Below are 22,796 nucleotides of genomic sequence, written 5' to 3' on the forward strand. Positions count from 1 at the left end.
CAAAGGACCGCTAAAATATCCCTCATGTCCACCTTACAGTCTTAGCCCAGTCCTTCACTGACGATGATTACTGTACTGTTTTTGTCTAGCTAATAAGGGTGTCACGATCCTCCAAATCCTCAATTCGATTACATTTTCGATTCTAAAGGCACGATTCGATTCGATTTTCGATTATGAATAATTAATTAATTAATGACGAATTAATTATTTGTAGCCCACCGTTTAAACTACCTGACCTGCATGGTCTTTGTTTTACCCATAAACAAATCATACAGTAAATGAATAAAGGCAAGATACACACATAATTACCACCTGTCAATCACTTTTTCTGAGGGACTCATGAATAGGCAGTGATCTGTGTCGTTATAATGGCGTCGGTAAAAAAGACGCACAACCAACAGGAACCAGCCAACAGTATCTGAAGTGTTCGCTAAAATGACTAAGTACAAGTGAGTGAAAGATTGAAGCAGTCCTCTGACTGCCTGGACCTGCTGTCTCGAGCGCAAGGCTGTATGTGCGTCTGTGTGGTCACGTAATGTGCATTTTCAGAGGTAGAGAGGAAGGAGGGCTGCTCAGAAATGCCACACGCCACTGTGTGTGTCAAATCGTTGTCGTTCTAAAATGCCATTTAAAAACAAAGACAGTGTAAACAGGGCCTGAGTGTGTACTTTTCGCGAGCGCATTTGCAATGGGGGCAGGCGGAGGATCGCGATGCCGGTGTTGTCTATCGGACGAACCGTACGTAATGCGTACATAGCAGAGCTTGCAAAACTGTGTTTTTTTTTTGTCGACAACAAGAACGTTGTCAACATAACTCACTGGAAATCCAAAATGTTTAAACACCGGCAACTTCATTGAAAGAGGAGAGGGTTTAAGTTCTGTCGACGGGTCTCCTGCTTCTGCAGTTCAACAAGCATTTCAACAAGCCTGTTTTTTTCCCGCTTGGCAAGCCAAGCTAACATGGGGGCGTGGCAGCATCGACGATTCTATTTTTTGATTCGATAATCGAAATTGAGCATAAATTTCGATCGATTTCGATTAAAAATCGAAATCGTGACACCCCTACTAGCTAACATAACACAATTGTATATAAAACTGAAAAAAAGAAATAGGATTTTAGGATAAGAGTAGTCTCCAGGGTTTGACGTCACACACTGCACTCATACTGCCAAGGAAATGGTCACTCCTTTTTTACTGTAATGATCAACTACACACAAAGTAACTTCCATTTATCAGAGCAAAAAGAATAAAAAGCTGTAATAAATTGTATTAAAATGTTCCAAGGTTTCGCCTACTGTATGTTATTCATGCTATTATGGTCTTGACGTATTTTGACAATTAACCAGACTATAGTGCATGTAATGACATATACAATAAAATGATGCTGACACATTTTGGAGAGAACAATCATTAGACTGAGAATCAACAATCAGTTTAGATCAACAAGATCTATTCTCTTGGAAAGTGTGCTAAATGTCGGCTATCTGTACTTAAAGAGCCCATATTATACATGAAATAGGGTCATATTTTGGTTGTAAGGGTCTCCAACAACAGTCTAATATGCATGCAAGGTCAAAAAACACTTTCATGGTCTTATAATCTGGATTTATTTTTACCTAATTATCCCAGCGACTCCCGTATGAATCGTCCAGTGATTCATTTGTTCCCAAACCCCTCCTTAGCGCGAAGCTAATCTGCACTGATTGGACCAATGACAGTCTGTTGCGATTGGTCGACTGCCTTCAGTCAGAGAGTGAAATGGCCAACAGCTAATCAGCAATTTAAAAAGTAATCACAGTTCATACACACTCGATAGTGTAGGCGTGGATTTTAGCTGCCAGTGGGTCAATGTAAATACAGACAATGGACATGAAAATACAGACGACTGACTATTTTATTGAGCAAAAACTCCAAAAACAGTTGAGGAGATCTCCTTGCTTCTCACTCTGCTCTTTTCACAGACACACACACACACACACATATTGCACAAACACACACACGCACTTAACCCTGCTCCGGACGACAACGCGCGCGCACACACACACACACACACACACCTCCGGACGACAGCGCGCGCACACGCACACACAGACACACACACTACTCCTCGTCCACGGAGCTCCGTTAACAAAGCAGCACGCGTCGCGTTTTTAACGTGTCTTTGCACGCGATAAGAGAATATAGCCAGTTAACCTGATACAGTACACGCGGTTACAAGTAACAAATCACAACTAAATACATTTGCAAGCTCGAGTCAACGAGGCAACAACTTTAATCGCACGTACTTACACTTGAGAAATGGAGGAAGAAAAATCCATCCTGACGTCCATCAGTAAGTTACTCTTTACTGATCCTTTCTTTAACAAACGCAGATGAAGTATTCTTTGTAGCATGTAGCTTCCAGAAGTTTCCAGTAGTTTCCAACTGCTTGGTTATAATGCTGAGGTTTCATGTTTGGGTAGAGACTCAATATATCCATCTGCAGTGTGACTTTAATCGACCGGCATGTTTGTGTGCGTGTGTTTGTGGGTGTGTGTGTGTCTGGGTTTCTGTGTCAGAGGGCGGGGCCTCAGGTTTGAAATCTCCCGGGTTTGCGCGTGCACGTGAATAACTTGGTTTCGTTCGTACGTCATGGCGAAACACCTAATGACTCGGTATCAAGGCGACTCGTTTGAAGCACTATGAGTCGACTCTTTTATAGATGAATCAACCGTTTTAAACACTGTACACTAACAGATTTAAGCCTTAGCTGGATACTTCACTTCACTTAGAGCTGTGTTACACAGTACATGGAGGGGAATTTTCAAAAACCCATAATATGGGCTCTTTAATCAACTGCAAAGATGTACTTGGACATTTGCAATTTGATGAAATGAATGTGAAATTTAATTCTGTTGTGAACAATTGCCAAGTGGTTTGGAGGTTTGTCCATGTTGTTTTGAGAATGTAATTTTATTATTGTAAATTATACATTAATAAATTAATTTTATTAATGTAAATAATAATTTAGTTTTAGCATATAAAACAAATAAAGCTGAAAGAAAATGCCCCGAAATGTTTTATTATTTAAAAATTCACATATCTTCTATAATTACTTTTTTTTTTTTACAGGATATTACAAGAGCTATTTTATAATAATTGTTTACATTATTCGTCACATTAAAAATGTATAAAGAAAATGCAGAAAATTCATGTTTTTTTTCCTTTTTTTTATATTATGAGTAATTTTGGAATGCTTCGTTTTTGATTTCCAGCATATATACACTGTAAAATATTTGACCATAAATTGAATGTAAATTACTGGCTAATAATTGCAATACTTTCACAGTAAAATACTGTATGTGAATTCACAGGAATTTACTGTGAGGTAGTTCACAGTAATTTACTGTGATTTTGTTAAATTATTGTGAATTTATAGCCACATAGTGTAACTTTGCAGCAGATAGTGAAGTCCATTACTGTGGTTTCACAGTATTATCTTGAAGAATAAACTATTTTACTGTGAAGCAGGCTTTCCTCTGCTATTCATGCTGGCATTTCCCCTGACTTTGAAATCATTTTAAATGCTTAACAGTGTTTGGTTTTGTGAGTCAATTACTTTTGTTCCAGTTTATTATGTTTTTGGCTAAGCACAGAGTTATATTCATTTAAAAATGATTTCATATTTCCATGTTAGCCTTATTAAACTAAATAAAGGTGCAGTGCACCCAAAAACGGAAATTTACTATGACATTCATGTCGCTTCAAAACAGGATGATTTTCTTTCAAGTTATTTTTAAATATGTCACCAGATAGTTTTTATGGGCTAGAAACAACATTCTGTTATTTCTAAATATGAAAAAGTGCCAATACTAGCATGAAAATTAGTTTGTAGTAATGTCTATATTGAATGAAAATAAAAAGAGTTTGAATTCCTATAAACAACATGCAAAAGATATAGATCCTTTTTACAGTAATTTCCAGTAATCATGCAACCTGCTTTAATTTCACAATAAAATTATGTTACTGTTTTAAAATAATTTTAAACAGTTAAATCCTGTAAAGTGATACTCATGTAATGTAATGTGAAAAATTACAGTAACAAGTTGTGAAAATTAGGACTTTTTTTACTGTGTATCTATATTTTACGTTGTATTAAAATTGTATGAAGCTGGAAAAAAACACAGAAAGTTAAAGTTTTTATTAATTGTTATTCATTCTTTATTTTTATGATATTTTAAGTCACATTTGAAACTGTTTTTATAACTTTTTTTTAATTCAAATATTTTAACACGTTTAAAATATTTTGTTGGATATTTACTTCCAACAAACATCATTTATCTAGTATAATTTTTTTTAAATCTGGCAACACAGTGGCTCAGTGATTAACTCTGTCGCCACACAGCAAGAAGGTCAATGGTTTGAGTGCCGGCTAGGCCAGTTGTCATTTCTGTGGGGAGTTTGCATGTTCCTCCAAATGCTGCGGTTTCCCCCACAAGTCCAAAGACACGTGCTATAGGTGAATTGGGTGAACTAAATTGGCCATAGTGTGAATGAGTGTGTATTGATGCTTCCCAGTATTATGTTGCCGCTGGAAGGGCATCCGCTGTGTAAAACATATGCTGGAATTGTTGGCGGTTCATTCCGCTGTGGTGACCCTTGATAAATCAGGGACTAAGCCAAAGAAAAATGAATGAATGAATGAATGTTTTTACATTTGTAACCCAAACAAACATCTGAGAGCTGCTGCATTAGTTATTGAGGATTAAATTATCTGCCTTATTAACACTGCACTTCAGAGGTGAAACTAACTGCTGACAAAAAAAAAAACATTTTGTTGCCAAACAGGTGGGGCAGGTTCATGGTGGTTTAATGGGAGTCCTCCAGCGAGCCATGGAGCGATCCTGCCCTCATATCTGGTTCGAGAGATCAGAGATGAGAGACCGCCACCTGGTGACACAGAGGTAAAACAGCAATAAACAATACTAGATTGCTTTTAATCAATTAGAAATCACTATAAAATTGTTTTAAGCTTTTTAAAATGTCTCTGCCATTTGCATTTTGTATATATACAGTTGAAGTCTGAATTATTAGCTCCCTTGTATATTTTATCCCCAATGATTTCTTTAATTTCCGATTTCTTTAACACATTTCTAAACATAACAGTTTTAATAACTCATCTCTAATAATTGATTTATTTTATCTTTGCCATGATGACAGTAAATAATATTTGACTAGATATTTTTCATGACTCTTCTATACAGCTTAAAGTGACATTTAAAGCCTTAACTAGGTTCATTAGGCAAGTCATTGTATAGCGATGGTTTGTTCTGTAGTCCAGGGATACTCAAACTTTTCAGCCCATGACCCCTAAAATAACAACTCCAGTGGCTCGCAACCCCCACTATGCTTGTAGTGGTTATAAGCATACAAATATTGCACACAATGGTGCACACACACCAATAGGAACTATATAGACATAGGCATATTGGCAACAAAAAAAAGTGTAAGTCTAACAACCATATATTTTTTACAATCATTATTCATTTGTTTAATTTAATATTAACCTCACTTCATGAGAATGGTAAGCACAATGTTTATAAGAAAAAGACTATTCTTGGTTACATTTTTTTAGGCTTGGAGCCACTTGGAGATTATTCTCCTTGTTCAGTCGTGGACTTCATTTTTAATGTATTTGACTGCCAGAAAGGTGTCAAAGTTTAATATTGTACCACAAAATCAATCTACTGCAACTAACACTATTGCTGTGATGTTAATCCAGCATAATAACCCCAGGGGTCAACATTAAAATATAATAATTAATAAAATATTATCATTTTAATAGTTTAATAAAATGTGAGATTTTTAGAAATCACCAAGCGACCCCCTTCCGCCCTCATTGTCTCGCGACCCCCACTTTGAGAGCCACTGCTGTGGTCAATCGAAAAAAAAAATTGCTTAAGGGGGCTAATAATATTGACCTTAAAAATGTTTTACAAAAATTAAAAACTGTTTTTATTCTAGCCGAAATAAAACAAATAAGACTTTCTCCAGAAGAAAAAACATTGTAGGAAATACTGTAAAAACTTCCTTGCTCTGATAAACATCATTTGGAAAATATTTGAAGATGAAAAAAAATTCACAGGAAGGCAAATAATTTTGACTTCCACTATCCATGCATAAAGTCATATTTCTCAGACAGAATTTCTCCCGGTTGCATGCTGGGACACATCAGTCTGAGTCAGCTGCTATGTGCCTCACAGCACAACAGAAACATTTATTTAAAACAACACACGTTGTTCTGACATGCATCCAAGACTCAGGTTGCATTGGGAATTAGTGGCACACTAATACACTCTGTTAATTTCATACATGGAGATGGTTTCAAAAGTAAGACACAGCCATAAAAGTGCACATTTCGTGTTCTTTTAATAGTTCCTTGGTCAAAAATGTCTTTAATGATTAAAAAAATCTCCCCGTGTTGGTGTGGGTTTCCTCCGGGTGCTCAGGTTTCCTCCACAGTCCAAAGACATGCGCCATAGGTGAATTGGGTGAGCTAAATTGGCAGTAGTGGATGAGTGTAGGTGTGTATGGGTGTTTGCCAGTACTGTTTTGCAGCTGGAATGGCATTCACTGTGTAAAACATATGCTGAATAGTTGGCAGTTCATTCTACTGTGGTGACCCCTGATAAAATAAAGGGACTAAACCGAAGGAGAATAAATGAATAAAGTTAAGACAAAGCACCAAACAAGCTCTCCATACATTCATAATGATGGGTTCTTTTCCCAACACAGCACAAACGGTAGTGATGTTTTTGTGGGCGTTCCCGGATGTGCCGACCAAGTCAATGGGTGGAGGGGGCACGGCTAAGTATGTTATTTTACCTCACATCATCGGATAAGGACTGCCGTTTTAGAGCAAATGGTTTAATTTTTGATTAAAGATTAACAAAAACTTGCAGTGATCAACTGTTCATCTTAAAGGTGCTGTGTGTAAGTTTTTGACTCCTCTAAAGCATTAAAATACCATTATATGTTTGTTGATATTTAAGAAACATGATTTACAGACCTGTGTATGTTGTAGGCTTAGTTCCAATATGTACTGCAATATTGTGTACAGTTGTGCACAGCTCTACCTAAAGGGAGTTTATGCTTGTTGTAAATAAGGGTGTATTTATTCTTTTGCACAATGCTGTGAGTAAATTAGGATTGCAAAGAGCAAATGCAGTAAAAATGTGAAACATACATATTCAGTGTCTTGTACTCAGATAACTCACTCAATGCAGTGATGTCTCACTTTACTGTAGTTTTCAAATGGCTGTGCAAATAGTCTATAGTGCTGTCTTGAGCATTTTCAGGAAGTGTCAACAAAGTCTGACTTTTTTTTTGCGTTGAAAAAATGTACAGAGTAAACTGTCATAATGAAAACATGACTAAGCCATTTGACTATCTTGTTCATAAACAATGGTGTCAGGACTTTTCATTTCGACAATACTCACAGTTTGATTGACATGAATACTTGCTTTTGAGGAATGAACTATCCATTTTGAGCATGTGACGCGCTTTTGCAGGTTATCAGCTAGGTTTTGCAGTTTGCACTTATTGTTTTGAGAAATGCATTAACTGTTGTGCAAATGTAAATAGTGTAGTGAGAAATGCACCAAAGCGACTGAGAAAAACTGTAATACATATTAAAACTGTTTAACATTATTAAATGGAGATGCTGAATCACTGATATGTGTTGGTTTTGAGTCTGTTCTTAAGATCAATTTCACATGGTTTATTTTATTTTCAAGATCTGAGGTGAACTTTCTGCTGCTGCTTTCAGTAGTATGGCAATAAATGTCATGTATAATGGCCTTCAAACTCACGTTATTAGCATTCAACACTGAATAAAGCACATGAGGTTTACCTAAGGTGATCATTGTCAGTTTTCTGTTGTTCAGCTGCAAGAAATAGCAAGTAGTAGTTGGTTGGAACAAAAACTCCATTTAATATGCTAAATATTCCATCTATTGCGTGTCGTTGCTTTCATATAGAATACAATTTAAATCAGCCTTTAAGCTTGATTATCAGACTCACTCCTGTTAGTCCTCAATCTGGAAACCTGCGCTTGCGTTTGTTTTAATCCAGGAATGCAATACCTGGTTCAACCGCTGGGTGTCAAACTTACATACATACCTTTAATTGCAAAAGAAGATCATTTGAAGAATGCTGGAAACCTGTTTCCCCCACAGTCCAAAGACATGCGGTACAGGTGAATTGGGTAAGCTAAATTGTCTGTAGTGTATGAGGGTGTGTGTGAATGTGTGTGTGGATGTTTCCCAGAGATGGGTTGCGGCTGGAAGGGCATCCGCTGCGTAAAAACATGCTGGATAAGTTGCTGGTTCATTCCGCTGTGGTGACCCTGAATTAGCAGAGGGACTAAGCCGACAAGAAAATAAATGAATGAATGGAAACCTGTAACTATTGACTTGACATTTTCCCCTGGATGTCAGTGTCTAAAAGTTTTCTTTGTTTGTATTTAACAGACAAAAGAAACTAGTTTGGAACTACTTGAGGGTGAATAGATGCTGATTAAATGTTAATTTCTTTGTGAACTATCCCTTTAAATCGAGTAAGCTCAGTTCAGTAGCGCCCAGGGCAGCTCTTCCACAGTCATGTCAGTACAGCTCCTCTCTGCATGAATGAGACTTTCCAAAACTATTTACTGTTTCAATAACATACAGTATTTTACATCGCCAATAAAATCTGCCAGCGGTGATGTATGTACAGTTGAAGTCAAAATTATTCGCCTTCCTGTGAATTTTTTCTCAAATATTTCTCAAATGATGTTTAATAGAGCAAGGAATTTTTCACAGTATTTCCTATAATATTTTTCCTCTGGAGAAAGTCTTATTTGGTTTATTTCGGCTAGAATAAAAGCAGTTTTTTAATTTTTGAAAACCATTTTAAGGTCAATATTATTAGCCCCCTTAAGTTTTTTTTTTTTTTTTTTTTGATTAGCTACAGAACAAACCATACAGTCAGTGACTTGCCTTAGCCCAGTTCAGTCTTTAAATGTCACTTTAAGCTGATTACTATCTTGAAAAACATCTAGCAAAATGTTATGTATGATCATCATGGCAAAGAAATCAGTTAATAGAAATGAGTTAATACAACTATTATGTGTAGAAATGTGTTGAAAAAATGTTTCTTTTTGTTAAACAGAAATAAAGGAAAAAAGATACTAATAACGTCAATAATTCTGACATTAACTGCAGATTGACCTAGCTAATCCGCACAGGGTTAGGCTCAGGATATACACCATTTGTTTTCACACAGTGACGTAATGCTGATAAAATGAACAGGAACTGAACTCACAGTAATCAATTAAAAAATTCAATTTTCAGCCTTTAATAGCTACTTTAACCAAAAAGAAGCTCTAAAAATAATGAAGAAAAACAATCAGCTAGTTGGGTAAGTAAAATAACCTTATGTCAAAGGGAAAAACAATATTATTTTGCTCGTTTTAAGGAAAAACTCAATTCATTTTGACATACTATTTCTTAAAACAAGCCCATGGGCTTTATTTTAACGATCTATGCACAAAGTCTAAAGCGCATGGCGCAAAAGCGTTAAGGATGTGCCTGAATAAGCTTTTGCTATTTTAGGGGCAGATAAATCTGCTTTGCGCCCTGGTGCATGGTCTAACAGGGTTGAGCTTATTCTTTTATTGAGTTATAGGTGTGTTTTGAGCATAAACCACTCAGAGTCTCATTTCCAATTCCCTTTAGAAGTCAGTTGCATCACACCATGGCACATTTGCTATTTACAAGACAAACTTTGTAGGCAGAAAAACTGAGTGCTTCACTAGCGAGAAAACAGTTGAACAGAGCATCTGCAGCACGAGGATCAAGAATGAGCCTCCTCCATTCAGCCTCTTTACTTTCTCTTTACTCATTTACTTACATGGATAAGGAAATAGTGTTGTATGCACTCCTAAAGACATCCATTAGCCTACCTATTTAATTTTGTTTGTAAACTTTCAAAACTATTTCTAAATTCTGTTCTAATATCCAGCAAACAAATAAATGAACAATTTAGAAACTGAGTTCTATCCAAACACACATCCTGTTCTTATGACCCATGGTGATGCATACGTCTCCAAAATCCGACAGGGGGACAAATCTAAACATGTTTTTATTAAAACAAATATAAATATGCATATAAGAAATAATACTGCTAAAAAAGCAAACTGTCATGAAGCAACTGAAAAAAGCCCCCCCAAGATGAAAAAAGCATGGATTTGCATGGTTTTTATATTTGTGTATAAAGTAAAAATTTTTGTAACATTTTAATCAATTAATTCTGTTTCATTTGTGAAGATATCTGTGTTTTGTTGTAAATCCTGTGTGTATTAAGCAATGTGTACGCATTTAAGGCACATAACTAACTTGTTCTGCGCTGGACTTTAGGCCTGCTTTTAGCGGGTCAACTGCACAGTCTATTTTAGTTCTTCAAAATAGCATTGTTACAACAATGCGCCTAACACACCTGCTTTTTAGACTGAAACAACCATGAGTCAAAAAAGTGGCGCAAATGGATTTGCTATTTAAACAATGCGGCGCAAAGCAGGAAAATTAGGGCTGCGCTGGTTTGAAAATAGCAACAAAGCACGCCCTATACATCTTGCGCCTTATTGCGCTGGGTCTGTGGTAGAGACCTATATATTTAGCTTGACTAGAAAATGCTTCTTGATATAAGAATTTTTAGATGTTTTTGTACTAGAAACGAGACAAAAACATCTAGGGTAAGTATAAGGAAAACAATGTTTTTGCAGTGCATTTGATAACCTCTCAGCTCTGTTCATTGATCTCTTGTTTTCTCATCTATCACAGGTTAAAAGATCACGTAAATGCCAAAACAAAGCTGCCAATACTCATCTTTCCTGAGGGTAAGAGCATAATGACAGTGAGAAAAACACTGAGATTCAGTTTCTGTGGTAAGTCAGGTCCAGCCTGAAGTTTTAACACTTGCACCTGGTTGCCCCTGCAGGAACTTGCATCAATAATACATCAGTAATGATGTTTAAAAAGGGAAGTTTCGAAATTGGAGGAACTATTTACCCCGTGGCTATAAAGGTAAGTCTCGATGCTTGTCTTTTATTTACATTCTCATTATAAAGCAAAGGTGATCAGCTCAGTTTTGAATTCATTTTAACATACGGTGTAGTGAGAGACTGTTTAGGAATTTAAAGTTGAACTTATAATAAGGACGATCTGATACACCTAATACACAGCATCCTTTGTCACTGCTGTCACTGACATTCTTAACCGAGAGACTAAGGAGGTCATTATTGGCTTTTTAATTCCACACGGGGTGGGAGAGTTACATGCCGACACTTTTCATCTCTCGTCCTCTGCTTTTAGTGTGCTTTCACACTTGGTTTATTTGTGTGGACTGACCCAAGTTCGATTTGTCCCCTCTTGCCACCTCCTCGGTTGGTTTGTGTTCACACTGTCTTCTTTCCTTCTGAACACCGGTACACTTGCGTCATCGAGCTGCTGTTTTGTTTACAGCCGTTGCTAGGTGACGGTCACGAAAGTGCCAAAATGGAAAGACTTCCGCACATCGCAGTCATTCTGCTTTTACTGAAGCTTTTGGTTTTGGACATACAGAAAGCGACTCGCGTCCATCTGCTGCAAAAATATTATAAACATTCAGAACATCACACAGTGTCTGCAGAAGCTGTTTTTGGAGGAGACAAGCAGACATTATCACTGTGTTTGCCCTGGCTCAGTCCCGCTTGTCATCAAGGTACGAAATGTAACCCAGACACACACACAAACGAACGAACAAACGTTATGAAAATGTTAGTTTGTTGTATTGATGCCGTACCAGAGTTCGCATAAACCGTACCCCAGACCACCTCTTTCAGGCGGGATTAAAAAGTGAAAGCACCCTTAGACTATAACTAACATAGCACATATTGCACCTATTACTGTCACGATTACCAGCGATCATCTTTCATAAGATCGCTGGATTTCACTAACTATCACCATGGACTACAAATCCGCCATTTCTGGACTACATTTTCATACATGCACTCTGCTCACACTCACACATGCTTCCTCATCTAGACTGGCTACTCTCACACCACCTGAGGATTGTCAGAGACTGATTGCACACACTATTTAAGCTACACACTCACTCATTCAGTTTGCAGAGTCTTGTTATCTACCACAGTGACTTTACAACGCGTTTTCCTAGCCTTGTTTTCCCAGCCTTGTTTATTTAGTTATCCCTGTCTGCCGCCTGCCTTTTGACCTCTTGCTTGTTATATTTACTACAATTCTGGATTTGCCTTTATACATCTGTTTGCACCTGTGTTGACCATTGCTTGCCTGAACACTGAATAAACCTGCTTGTAGATCCAACCTCAGTTGTTTGTGTCAATCCCCAAGGTTACAATTACACCCTTGTTTGTGTTTCCTTTTATACTGAAAATCGCACTATAAACGATTTTATAATGAATGTATGTATGTGACTGATGTATATCACTGTATATGCATGTTTATATAGGTATATGAACACATAGATGTGAATATATTTTGAGTATGGGTGCATTTATTTATTTTGCTATTGTTTTAATCTATACTTTTTGTGGATACTGCTGGAATTTATGAATATCCCTTTGGGATTAATAAAGTATCAAAAAAAAGAATAAATGCATAATAAATACATGTATTGCTTAAAAACTTGAAATTTGTGATATAGCCTTCAAGTATATAGAAACTATATGTGTTTTGTAAAAACAAATATATTGCAAATATTTATATGCGTGCATATATACTGTAAATTATATATTTATGTATGTAATTACAGTATATGTAATTATACACAAAATAATGTGCAATAATGCGAAATACTATTTGTAATATGTCCAAGAAATTCTGAGGAGTGATATATATATATATATATATATATATATATATATATATATATATATATATATATATATATATATATATATATATATACCCAGTTGAAGTCAGAATTATTAGCCCCCCTTTGAAGTTTTCTTTTCTTTTTTAAATATTTCCCAAATGATGTTCAACAGAGCAGGGGAATTTTCACAGTATGTCTGATAATATTTTTGTCTTCTGAAGAAAGTCTTAATTGTTTTATTTCAACTAGAATAAAATTATTTAAAAAAAAAAAACATTTTAAGGTAAAAATTATTAGCCCCTTTAAGCTATATTTTTTCAGTAGTTTACAGAACAAACCATCATTATACAATAACTTGCCTAATTACCCTAACCTGCCTAGTTAACCTAATTAACCTAGTTAAGCCTTTATATGTCACTTTAAGCTGTATAGGAGTGTCTTGAAAAATATCTAGTTAAATATTATTTACTGTCATCAAAGCAAAGATAAAAAATAAATCAGTTATTAGAAATGAGTTATTATAACTATTATTTTTGGAAATGTGTTGAAAAAATCTGCTCTTCGTTAAACAGAAATTGGGGAAAAAAACAGGAGGGGTAATAATTCAGGGGGGTTAATAATTCTGATTACAACTGTATATATACTGTATATACAATTAATACAATTATTATATTTATGATTATATATATATATATATATATATATATATATATATATATATATATATATATATATATATATACATTACTTTTTATACAATAAAATTTGCTTTAGGATACTGCTATGTGTGTGTGTGTGTGTGTGTGTGTGTGTGTGTGTGTGTGTGTGTGTGTGTGTGTGTGTGTGTGTGTGTGTGTGTGTGTGTGTGTGTGTGTGTGTGTGTGTGTGTGTGTGTGTTGGCCCTCTGATACTCATGCAGTGTCTGTGTTATATTTAGTATGATCCTCAGTTTGGAGATGCCTTCTGGAACAGCAGCAAATATAGTATTATGAGTTATCTACTGCGGATGATGACCAGCTGGGCCATTGTGTGCAACGTCTGGTATCTGCCCCCAATGACACACGAGGTGAGCGATCGAGCAGTTTCAAACAGACTTTAAAGGTTTTATGAAATTAAAATGAAGTCTTTTAGATATTAGTGACAGTATTGTTAGTTTTTAGGATATCTATAAGCTAGTGCGCACCAAAAAAGTGACGAAATTTGCATTTAGGAGATGTACAACTGATATAAACATGTAAAGCTTGTAGTTTGTCACTTCCACCTACATGGATCAACGGTTTTATTCAGCTCGCCTCATTCTTCATTTTCTCATCAAATCTTTTGACCAATCAAATGCTCTCTAGTATCTGACATGCCCCGCCCCCTTTAAGACGCTTCTCATTTGATGCTCTTTATCTTAACCACTCTCACTGGCAGAGCTGTGAGAAAACAAAAAGCTATTGGCTGTTTTTTAAAGGGAGGAGCTACACTGTTGCACCCTCTCTTCATGTTTTGGTTAAGATTACGTCAAACATGGAATAAAAATGCACACTTCAAAACACTTCACCAGACTTTTTTTGTGCCACACTGTGAATGTTCATATGACTGATGACACTTACTGACTCATTTCCTGTGTGCACAGGAAGGAGAGGACGCTGTGCAGTTTGCCAACAGGGTGAAGTCAACTATTGCTCAACAAGGAGGTTTAGTAGATTTGGCCTGGTGAGTGAAGTTATTTTGTATTCAGCTGTCCGATTCAATTGATTGAATTGAAGGGGAAGGTTTGTTATTTTGTGTGTTTGTGTGTTTTACAGGGACGGTGGTCTGAAGAGGGCAAAGGTGAAGGATTCATTTAAAGAGCAACAGCAGAAGAAGTACAGCCACATGGTGGTGGGGGAAGACAGCAGCGACTAAACACTATTTATACCAGAAAATACCCTCTTAAGGTTCAAGGTGGTTTTTATATGCATTTTTTTTATCTCTCTTGGCTATTTGGCCTTATTGGAACCTAATTAGAATATCTAAAAATCATCTTTTGATATGATGTACTTTTAGAGAAAAATTAAGTTTATATATGTGAACTTGTGGTCCGACTTTGCATAAAACACTTTTTCCCAAATTTTTTTTCAATGCATATTTAACATAGATTTTTTTTTTTAAACTTGCTATCAGAGAGTAAAAACTAAATTGTTTCTTATTTTAGACAGTTAAAAATAGGGTTTGGGACATTTCATATGCTGCAAAACAGTTTGTAGGATGACACTATGTCTGTAACAAAATATAAAACATTCAAAGTATTTTAAATAGCCACTTAAGAGCTAAAAATGTGCTGTCTATGTATGTGGACACTCAGGCCCTAGGAGGATATAGTCGAAAGATATTAAAAATAAATAAAACTAAAATTTTAATTGCAAATGCTGTAGATCCCAGTTTGGCGTGGGCTGCACTGCTTTTCTGTGAAGAGTTGAGAGTTAAATAATTGGGTAAAAAAGCTTTTGAATGCAGTATTTTTAGTCATGTGAAAAGCACAGAATTGTAATTTCAGTTTTGGTGTTGCAGAGAAAATAAATCACTTTTGAAAATGTGCTAAATAGACTGTTTACACTACTGCTGCTAATAAAAATAAAGATATTTATTAAATATTGGGGGGATATGAATGGAAATGCCAATGCTTTATTACATCCCAGTTTGGCATATAGGGTGCACTGCTTTTCTGTGCAGAGATGTAATTGTCAGAAATGATATCAGTTGCATTTCATTGATGTTTTTTTCTTCTTTTTATAAAGGACACAATTGTAAATGCGTGATTGGGGGTTAACATAAATTTCTCTGTATGCTAATTTATTTCCCAGAGCAAATAAACATTTGTGGTTTTAATGCTTTTTTGTCAGATGTGTTTAATATCATGTGTAATAATACTTCACAAAAATTATGCAGTTTTAATTATGGAAATTAGTAACATTTTACGAATTGATAATTTTTATAGGCTACTAAGTATACAGTACCTGACAGAAGTCTTGTTGTCGATACCAGTATTAAAATAAATAATAACTTGACTTCTAGTTGATTATTTGGAAAAGTGGCAGAAAGTGGATTTTTCAGATTAATCATCTGTTGAGCTGCATCACAATCATCACAAATACTGCAGAATACCTACTGGAGCCTGGATGGACCCAATATTCTCACAGAAATCAGTCAAGTTTGGTGAAGGAAAAATCATGGTTTGGTGTTACATTCAGTATGGGGGAGTGCAAGAGATCTGCAGAGTGGATGGCAACATCAACAGCCTGAGGTATCAAGACATATGTTCTGCTCATTACATTACAAACCACAGGAGAGGGCAAATTCTTCAGCAGGATAGCGCTCCTTCTCATACTTCAGCCTCCACATCAAAGTTCCTGAAAGCAAGGTGCTCCAGGACTGGCCAGTCCAGTCACCAGACATGAACATTATTGAACATGTCTGGGGTTAAATTTAGGAGGAGGCATTAAAGATGAATCCAAAGAATCTTGATGAACTTTGGGAGTCCTGCAAGAACGCTTTCTTTACCATTCCAGATGACTTTATTAATCAGTGATTTGAGTCATTGCAGAGATGTGTGGAGTCAGACCCAATAGTAACTCTTTTCCACTGCAGCATGACTTTATATTCTATACTGTACATTTTTTCTGTCAAGCAACAAGACTTTTGTCTAAGCCAAGTCAGACCTTACTGTCCTAATGAAATAATTAAGAATCAAGGCATGATCACATTTTATTTTGGTCAAATAAGCGTAATCTAGAAGGCTTTGCCTTTCATATAAGCCACTTTTAATACCAAATGATCCAAAACAAGTCAGGTGGTGTATTTTTCTGTAACACTTCACAATAAGTTTACTAGCGCTAGTTCAGTTGACGTGAACTAACAATGAAAAAAATATGGTTAATTATTCAACTTTTAGTAATATTTCATTCAAATGTGTCTATAGTCGGTAGGTTCTGTCGGGAAAAAAAACGCTTGACAGGTTTATTAGCAGCTGTTGTGTAAGATTTTAAGGGCTTTAATTTTTGCTTTCCCCAAAACTAAACAATAAGACATAAAACATTGATCTGAGATGTAATTTACTAACCATTTCATTAAAAGTTTACAGAAAGAATAACGGCTGAATGCAACTTTTCAAACTACGCAACCTTCAGTCACAACCATTTTCTAGTCATTGGTCACAACCAACAACAACCTTCAGTCATAAGATGGCGCCAAACAGTCAAGAACAGAGGCATGAATAACAGCATATTGTGCCTCAGCCTAGGCTGGTTGACTGGTTTTAGCTGGTTGACCAGCCTGGTTTTAGAGGGGTTTTGGCCATTTCCAGCCTGGTCTTAGCTGGTCAGGCTGGGAGATGACCAGCTAACACCAGCTTGACCAGCCTAGCCAGGCTGGGAGCCCAGCCCAAACCAGCTATGTCCAGCTTAAACCAGGCTGGTTTTAGCTGGATTTAGCTGGTCATTCTCCAACCTGACCAGCTAAGACCAGGCTGGAAATGGCCAAAACCCCTCTAAAACCAGGCTGGTCAACCAGCTAAAACCAGCCAACCAGGCTGGTTTAAGCTGGATTTTTCAGCAGGGTATAGTTTATCAAAAATACTCACAAAAGTTCTAAATAATTTGTAAGTATCCTATGCACAGATGAGCCCCGGTTATTAGTTTCGGTTTAATTATGCACCAATGAATGTCATGATTGAACAATCAGAATCGAGCAGTGTAATATTAAAGGGTTAGTTCACCCAAAATGTTTAATTAGGTTAATAATTACTCACCATTGTGTCGTTCCAAACCAGACCTTTTTTCATCTTTGGAACACAAATTAAGATATTTTAGACGGAGGTAAGAAAAATAGTTGAGTTAAGAGTTCACTGTAAACAAAGATTTTTAAAATGCTAACATTATCCCCAGCTAAGTAAATCATAATCCGCTCTTGTTTGGCTGTGTTGTTATGCAGCCTATGTCAAATTAAATTTGATTTAATTGTAATGATTTAAAGTTGCGCAATAGGTAGTGCTGTGGCCTCACAGAAAGAAGGTCGCTGGTTCGAGCCTTGGCTGGGTCAGTTGGCGTTTCTGTGTGGAGTTTGCATGTTCTCCCTTCACTTGCGTGGGTTTCCTCCGGGTGCTCTGATTTCCCCCACGAGTCCAAACACATGCGCTATAGGTGAATTGGGTAAGCTAAATTGTCAGTGTATGGGTGTGAATGAGTGTGTGGACGTTTTCCAGTGATAGCTGGAAGGGCATCCGCTGCGTAAAATATATGCTGGATAAGTTGGCGGTTCATTCCGCTGTGAAAAACCCAGATTAATAAAGGGACTAAGTCGAATTTGGGGAAAAAAAACACATTTCAAAGAAGCTTTAACTATACCGACCATGTGTTTCTTCACTTCAGATCAGGTTTATCTCATCAGTGTATACTTGAGAAAACTTTAAATGAATTAAAAGCAAGAAACAACATGCAAAAGGCAACATTATATGTAATTTCTGTTTGAGCAGGTAAACTGAAGCTGTGTTGTGTTTACTTTACACTTGTATTATGTTGTTGACTGCTTTTATGACACTCAGCTGCACCATTTGCTCATGCACAAGGCATTATGGGTAAACCCCATGTGGTTTTGTGTGTCTGTTGCATTTCCATGTTGTAATGCACTGTAGATGCTGTTTTAAATGTATCACTCAAATATTGTCTCCATTTTTTTTTTTTTTTTTTGCTGTATTGAATTGGGCAAAATATAGATTCACGTTTTCCATTCAAAACAATGATAAAACCTGGCCTTATGAGTAAAGACGTTGCCGCTTAGCTTTAGTTTTTTTTATATTAAATTGCCACAAAACCTCTTATTATTATATAAAAGGAGAACATTTCTAAAAGCATGTTCAGAATCTAAAATAAACAAATAATACTGCTAATACAAGATATGGCATTTTCAATTGTATCTGACTGGCAAAGAGAGGTACTGTAATTATGCATGGGTAAGATGTGTGATGTGTATGATGTGTTATAACACAGTGCACGTGGATGATTTTTTATCCTTTTTGGCATCATTATCTTCAGAATCTTCAGCCTTTCTGTGTTTAATGTGCTCTTTTTTGGGATCTGGAAATACACACAGAGATACATATATTAACTTTATACACACATCTGATCATACACTTTTCATTTATCTGGATGGGTTTTTTACGTCTCACCTTTTGAGAAAACACCCTTATTTAGACCAATGGTGTGTGCTTGCTCATTATTATCTGCATCCTGGATAAAGAGAGACATGTGTTTTAGCCCATACATTTAAACTTGCTTTTGTTCTGGAGAAAGTCTTTTTTTTTGTTTAGTTGTATGTGTATATATATATGTATGTATATATATATATATATATATATATATATATATATATATATATATATATATATATATATATATATATATATATATATATATATAGTCAGAAGTCAGAATTATTAGCCCCCCTGTTTATTTTTTTTCCCAATTTCTGTTTAATGGAGATTTTTTTTTCAACACATTTCTAAGCATAGAAGTTTTAATAACTCATTTCAAATAACTGATTTATTTTATCTTTGCCATAATTACAGTAAACATTTGACTAGATATTTTTAAGACACTTCTTTTCAGCTTAAAGTGACATTTAAAGGCTTAACTAGGTTATTTAGGTTAACTATGCAGGTTAGGGTAATTAGGCAAGTTAATGATGGTTTGTTCTGTAGACTATTGAAAAAAAAATTAGCTTAAATGGGCTGATAGTTTTGACCTTAAAATGTTTTTTAAAAAATTGAAAGCTGCTTTTATTCTAGTCGAAATAAAACAAATAAGACTTTCTCCAGAAGAAAAATATTATCAGACATACTGTGAACATTTCCTTGCTCTGTTAAACATTATTTGGGAAATATTTAAAAAAAGAAGAAAAAAAATCAAAAGGGGCTAATAATTCTGACTTAAACTATGAGCAATTCCATGCAAATGTCAACCTTGCCACAAAAAAAATTATGTTTTCACCAATATACGGAAGCCATTGCTGGGTTTTTTGGGTAAGCAAGTAATTTACAGTACTTTAGAAATACTCAAAACTGCATCCATCATGTTTTCAAACTACTATATTTGATTTACCAAAATCACACAAGTGGCAATTTCACAACTGTCACATCACATCCATAACGGAGAGATGTCACATCCATAACGACACTTTTTCCTCATAAAAGTGAAAATAATAAATAAGATAAAACCAATCATTTTTGTTCTATAGTGAGCCGACTCTTATCCTTTTGATTTTTATTGTTTCTTTTGGGTTGTGCAGTTCAATTCACAGAATTTCTACAAAGATTGTTGTCTACTGTCAACCCGCAGACTTTGTGGTCACATCCATAACACTTGTTTATTTTCCTCATTTACAGTACAAAACATGTTTACAGATTTATATTTTTCTGGTCCCATAACTTTGTGGTCAGTTGTTCTGGAAAATATGAACAAAAGTTTCAGTATGATCTTAACATATACTTTCTATAAAAAATTTATGTTCTGAGTTTTAACTGCAAATGTCACATCCATAACGCTGGAATTGCTCATATATATACATATACAGTATATATATACAGTATGTATATATATATATATATATATATATATATATATATATATATATATATATATATATATATATATATATATATATATATATATATATATATATATATATATATATATATATATATACATACATACATACATACATATATATATATATATATATATATATATACATACATACATATATATATATATATATATATATATATATATATATATATATATATATACATACACACACAGTATATATATATATACAGTATATATATACAGTGTATATATATATATATATATATATATATATATATATATATATATATATATATATATATATATATATATATATATATATATATATATATATATATATATATATACAGCTGAAGTCAGAATTATTAGCCCCCTTTTGATTTATTTTTTTTTTTTAAGATTTCCCAAATGATGTTTGACAGAGCAAGGACATTTTCACAGTATGTCTGATAATATTTTTTCTTCTAGAAAAAGTCTTATTTGATTAATTACGGCTAGAATGAAAGCAGTTTGGAATTTTTTATGACTATTTTTGGGTCAAAATTATTACCCCCTTTAAGCAAATTTTTTTGGATAGTCTACAGAACAAACCATCGTTATAGAATAACTTGTCTAATTACTCTAACCTGCCTAGTTCATCTTATTAACCTAGTTAAGCTTTTAAATGTCATTTTAAGCTGTATAGAAGTGTCTTGAAAAATATCAAGTAAAATAATATTTAATGTTATCATGGCAAAGATAAAATAAATCAGTTATTAGAAATAGGTTTTTAAAACTATTATGCTTAGAAATGTGCTGAAACAATCTTCCCTCCATTAAACAGAAATTGGGGAAAAAAATAAATAGGGGCGCTAATAATTCAGAGGGGCTAATAATTCTGACTTCAACTGTGTATGTGTGTATAACCAAGAGAACATTTTTTCAACACATTTCTAAGCATAATAATAACTCATCTCTAATAACTGATTTATTTTAGCTTTGCCATGATGACAGAAAATAATATTTAATATTTAAATACTACATATTTTTCAAGACACTTGCCGAAAGAAAAATGAATGAATAAGCTTGTTCCGCCATTTTGCATGCAAAGGCTTTGAACAAATGATTACATGTTGTGGGGGTCAACAGAGACCATTATAATGCATTTATAATGCATCAACATGATATAAGCAGTGGATAATGTAGGAAACATCAGAGAATTGTACATAACCATTTGAATGTACACAAGCATTTGCAACTTGTTAAAAGAAACGAGAAACTGCTTTTTTTCTGATGTGCACAAGCGACACAATGATCTGAAGATTGATCAGGGAGTTTTGAGAATTTCAATTCTGATCTAAAAGATGTATTAAAGCCACTGAGAAAAACTGTAATACTACAATCTGTCTAAACCAGGGGTCAACAAACTTGTTCCTGGAGGGCCGGTGTTCTGCAGATTTTAGCTCCAACCCTAATCAAACACACCTGAACACGCTATTCAAAGTCTTACTATAATTGAAACACCCAGGCAGGTGTGTTGAGGCAAGTTGGAGCTAAAGCCTGCAGGGACACCAGCACTCCAGGACCACGATTGGTGACGCCTGGTCTAAACCTTCACTTTGTGGACACTAATCATGATATTTAACTTTTCTAATGCTATATATTGTTACACCTCAAGAAAACTTTCATTCATACATTTCAATGCATTGAATATCTCAATATTTTCATAACAATGTCATTTTGTATGCAGCATACCATTAGAGACTTTTCCATCATCAATCTTTTCTCCTCAGGAAGGGTTTTGTAATACCTGTGAATAAACACTCAACTTATATATCATTTACATCACCATATAAATATAACATATACACAACACCATCATTTATATCACACATAAAGCATTAAAAACTTGCCTGGTTCTGAGTTGGACTCTTACATACAAACCGGACACCCAAATTTGATTATAATAAAAACTATTAATACATCACAACTATTAAAAGTGTTTAAATCCAATTCAAACGTGTAGCTACATAACCATAACTCACCTCTTCAAGTAGGAATCCTGCTTTCCGTCAGTGTCTCGAGGGGAAACAGACATCTCCACAACTACATATTAACAACACAGTTCACTAAAACACAAGTCTTTTACATCTATTCTAAACACTCAAAATAATCTCAGCCTGAATTCATTCATCTATTAAAATGCTTTAAAGATTTGCAAACAACCTGTGCGTCCCTGATCTACTGCAACAGGAGGGTTTTGTTGTTGTTTCCATAGTA

The 22,796-nt window shown here is 35.0% G+C and overlaps 1 protein-coding gene and 1 long non-coding RNA gene across 3 annotated transcripts in view; one reads left to right on the top strand and one right to left on the bottom strand.

Annotated features, from left to right (window-relative positions):
* Positions 1–15,765, top strand: part of agpat9l (1-acylglycerol-3-phosphate O-acyltransferase 9, like) — a 37,627-nt gene extending 21,862 nt beyond the window's left edge. Inside the window, exons 8-13 of one of the 2 annotated variants that reach the window (NM_001099450.1) lie at positions 4,828–4,943; positions 10,860–10,915; positions 11,017–11,102; positions 13,847–13,975; positions 14,531–14,610; positions 14,703–15,216. In NM_001099450.1, the coding sequence (NP_001092920.1) occupies positions 4,828–4,943; positions 10,860–10,915; positions 11,017–11,102; positions 13,847–13,975; positions 14,531–14,610; positions 14,703–14,802 (567 nt within the window). In that variant the 3' untranslated portion in view covers positions 14,803–15,216. Of the gene's footprint in view, positions 1–4,827; positions 4,944–10,859; positions 10,916–11,016; positions 11,103–13,846; positions 13,976–14,530; positions 14,611–14,702 lie in introns of both variants that reach the window. The other variant, XM_068221270.2, reaches the window with a different exon arrangement.
* Positions 15,766–18,597: 2,832 nt separating this feature from the next.
* Positions 18,598–22,733, bottom strand: si:ch211-155m12.5. The gene is made up of 4 exons (NR_104068.1): positions 22,562–22,733; positions 22,272–22,326; positions 19,100–19,160; positions 18,598–19,007 (listed from the first exon to the last, which is right to left on the bottom strand). It is a non-coding gene; the product is annotated as a si:ch211-155m12.5 (long non-coding RNA).
* Between the last annotated feature and the right edge of the window lie 63 nt (positions 22,734–22,796).

The sequence above is a fragment of the Danio rerio genome, chromosome 5, assembly GCF_049306965.1.
Source record: "Danio rerio strain Tuebingen ecotype United States chromosome 5, GRCz12tu, whole genome shotgun sequence".
In the NCBI taxonomy this organism is placed as follows: domain Eukaryota; kingdom Metazoa; phylum Chordata; class Actinopteri; order Cypriniformes; family Danionidae; genus Danio; species Danio rerio.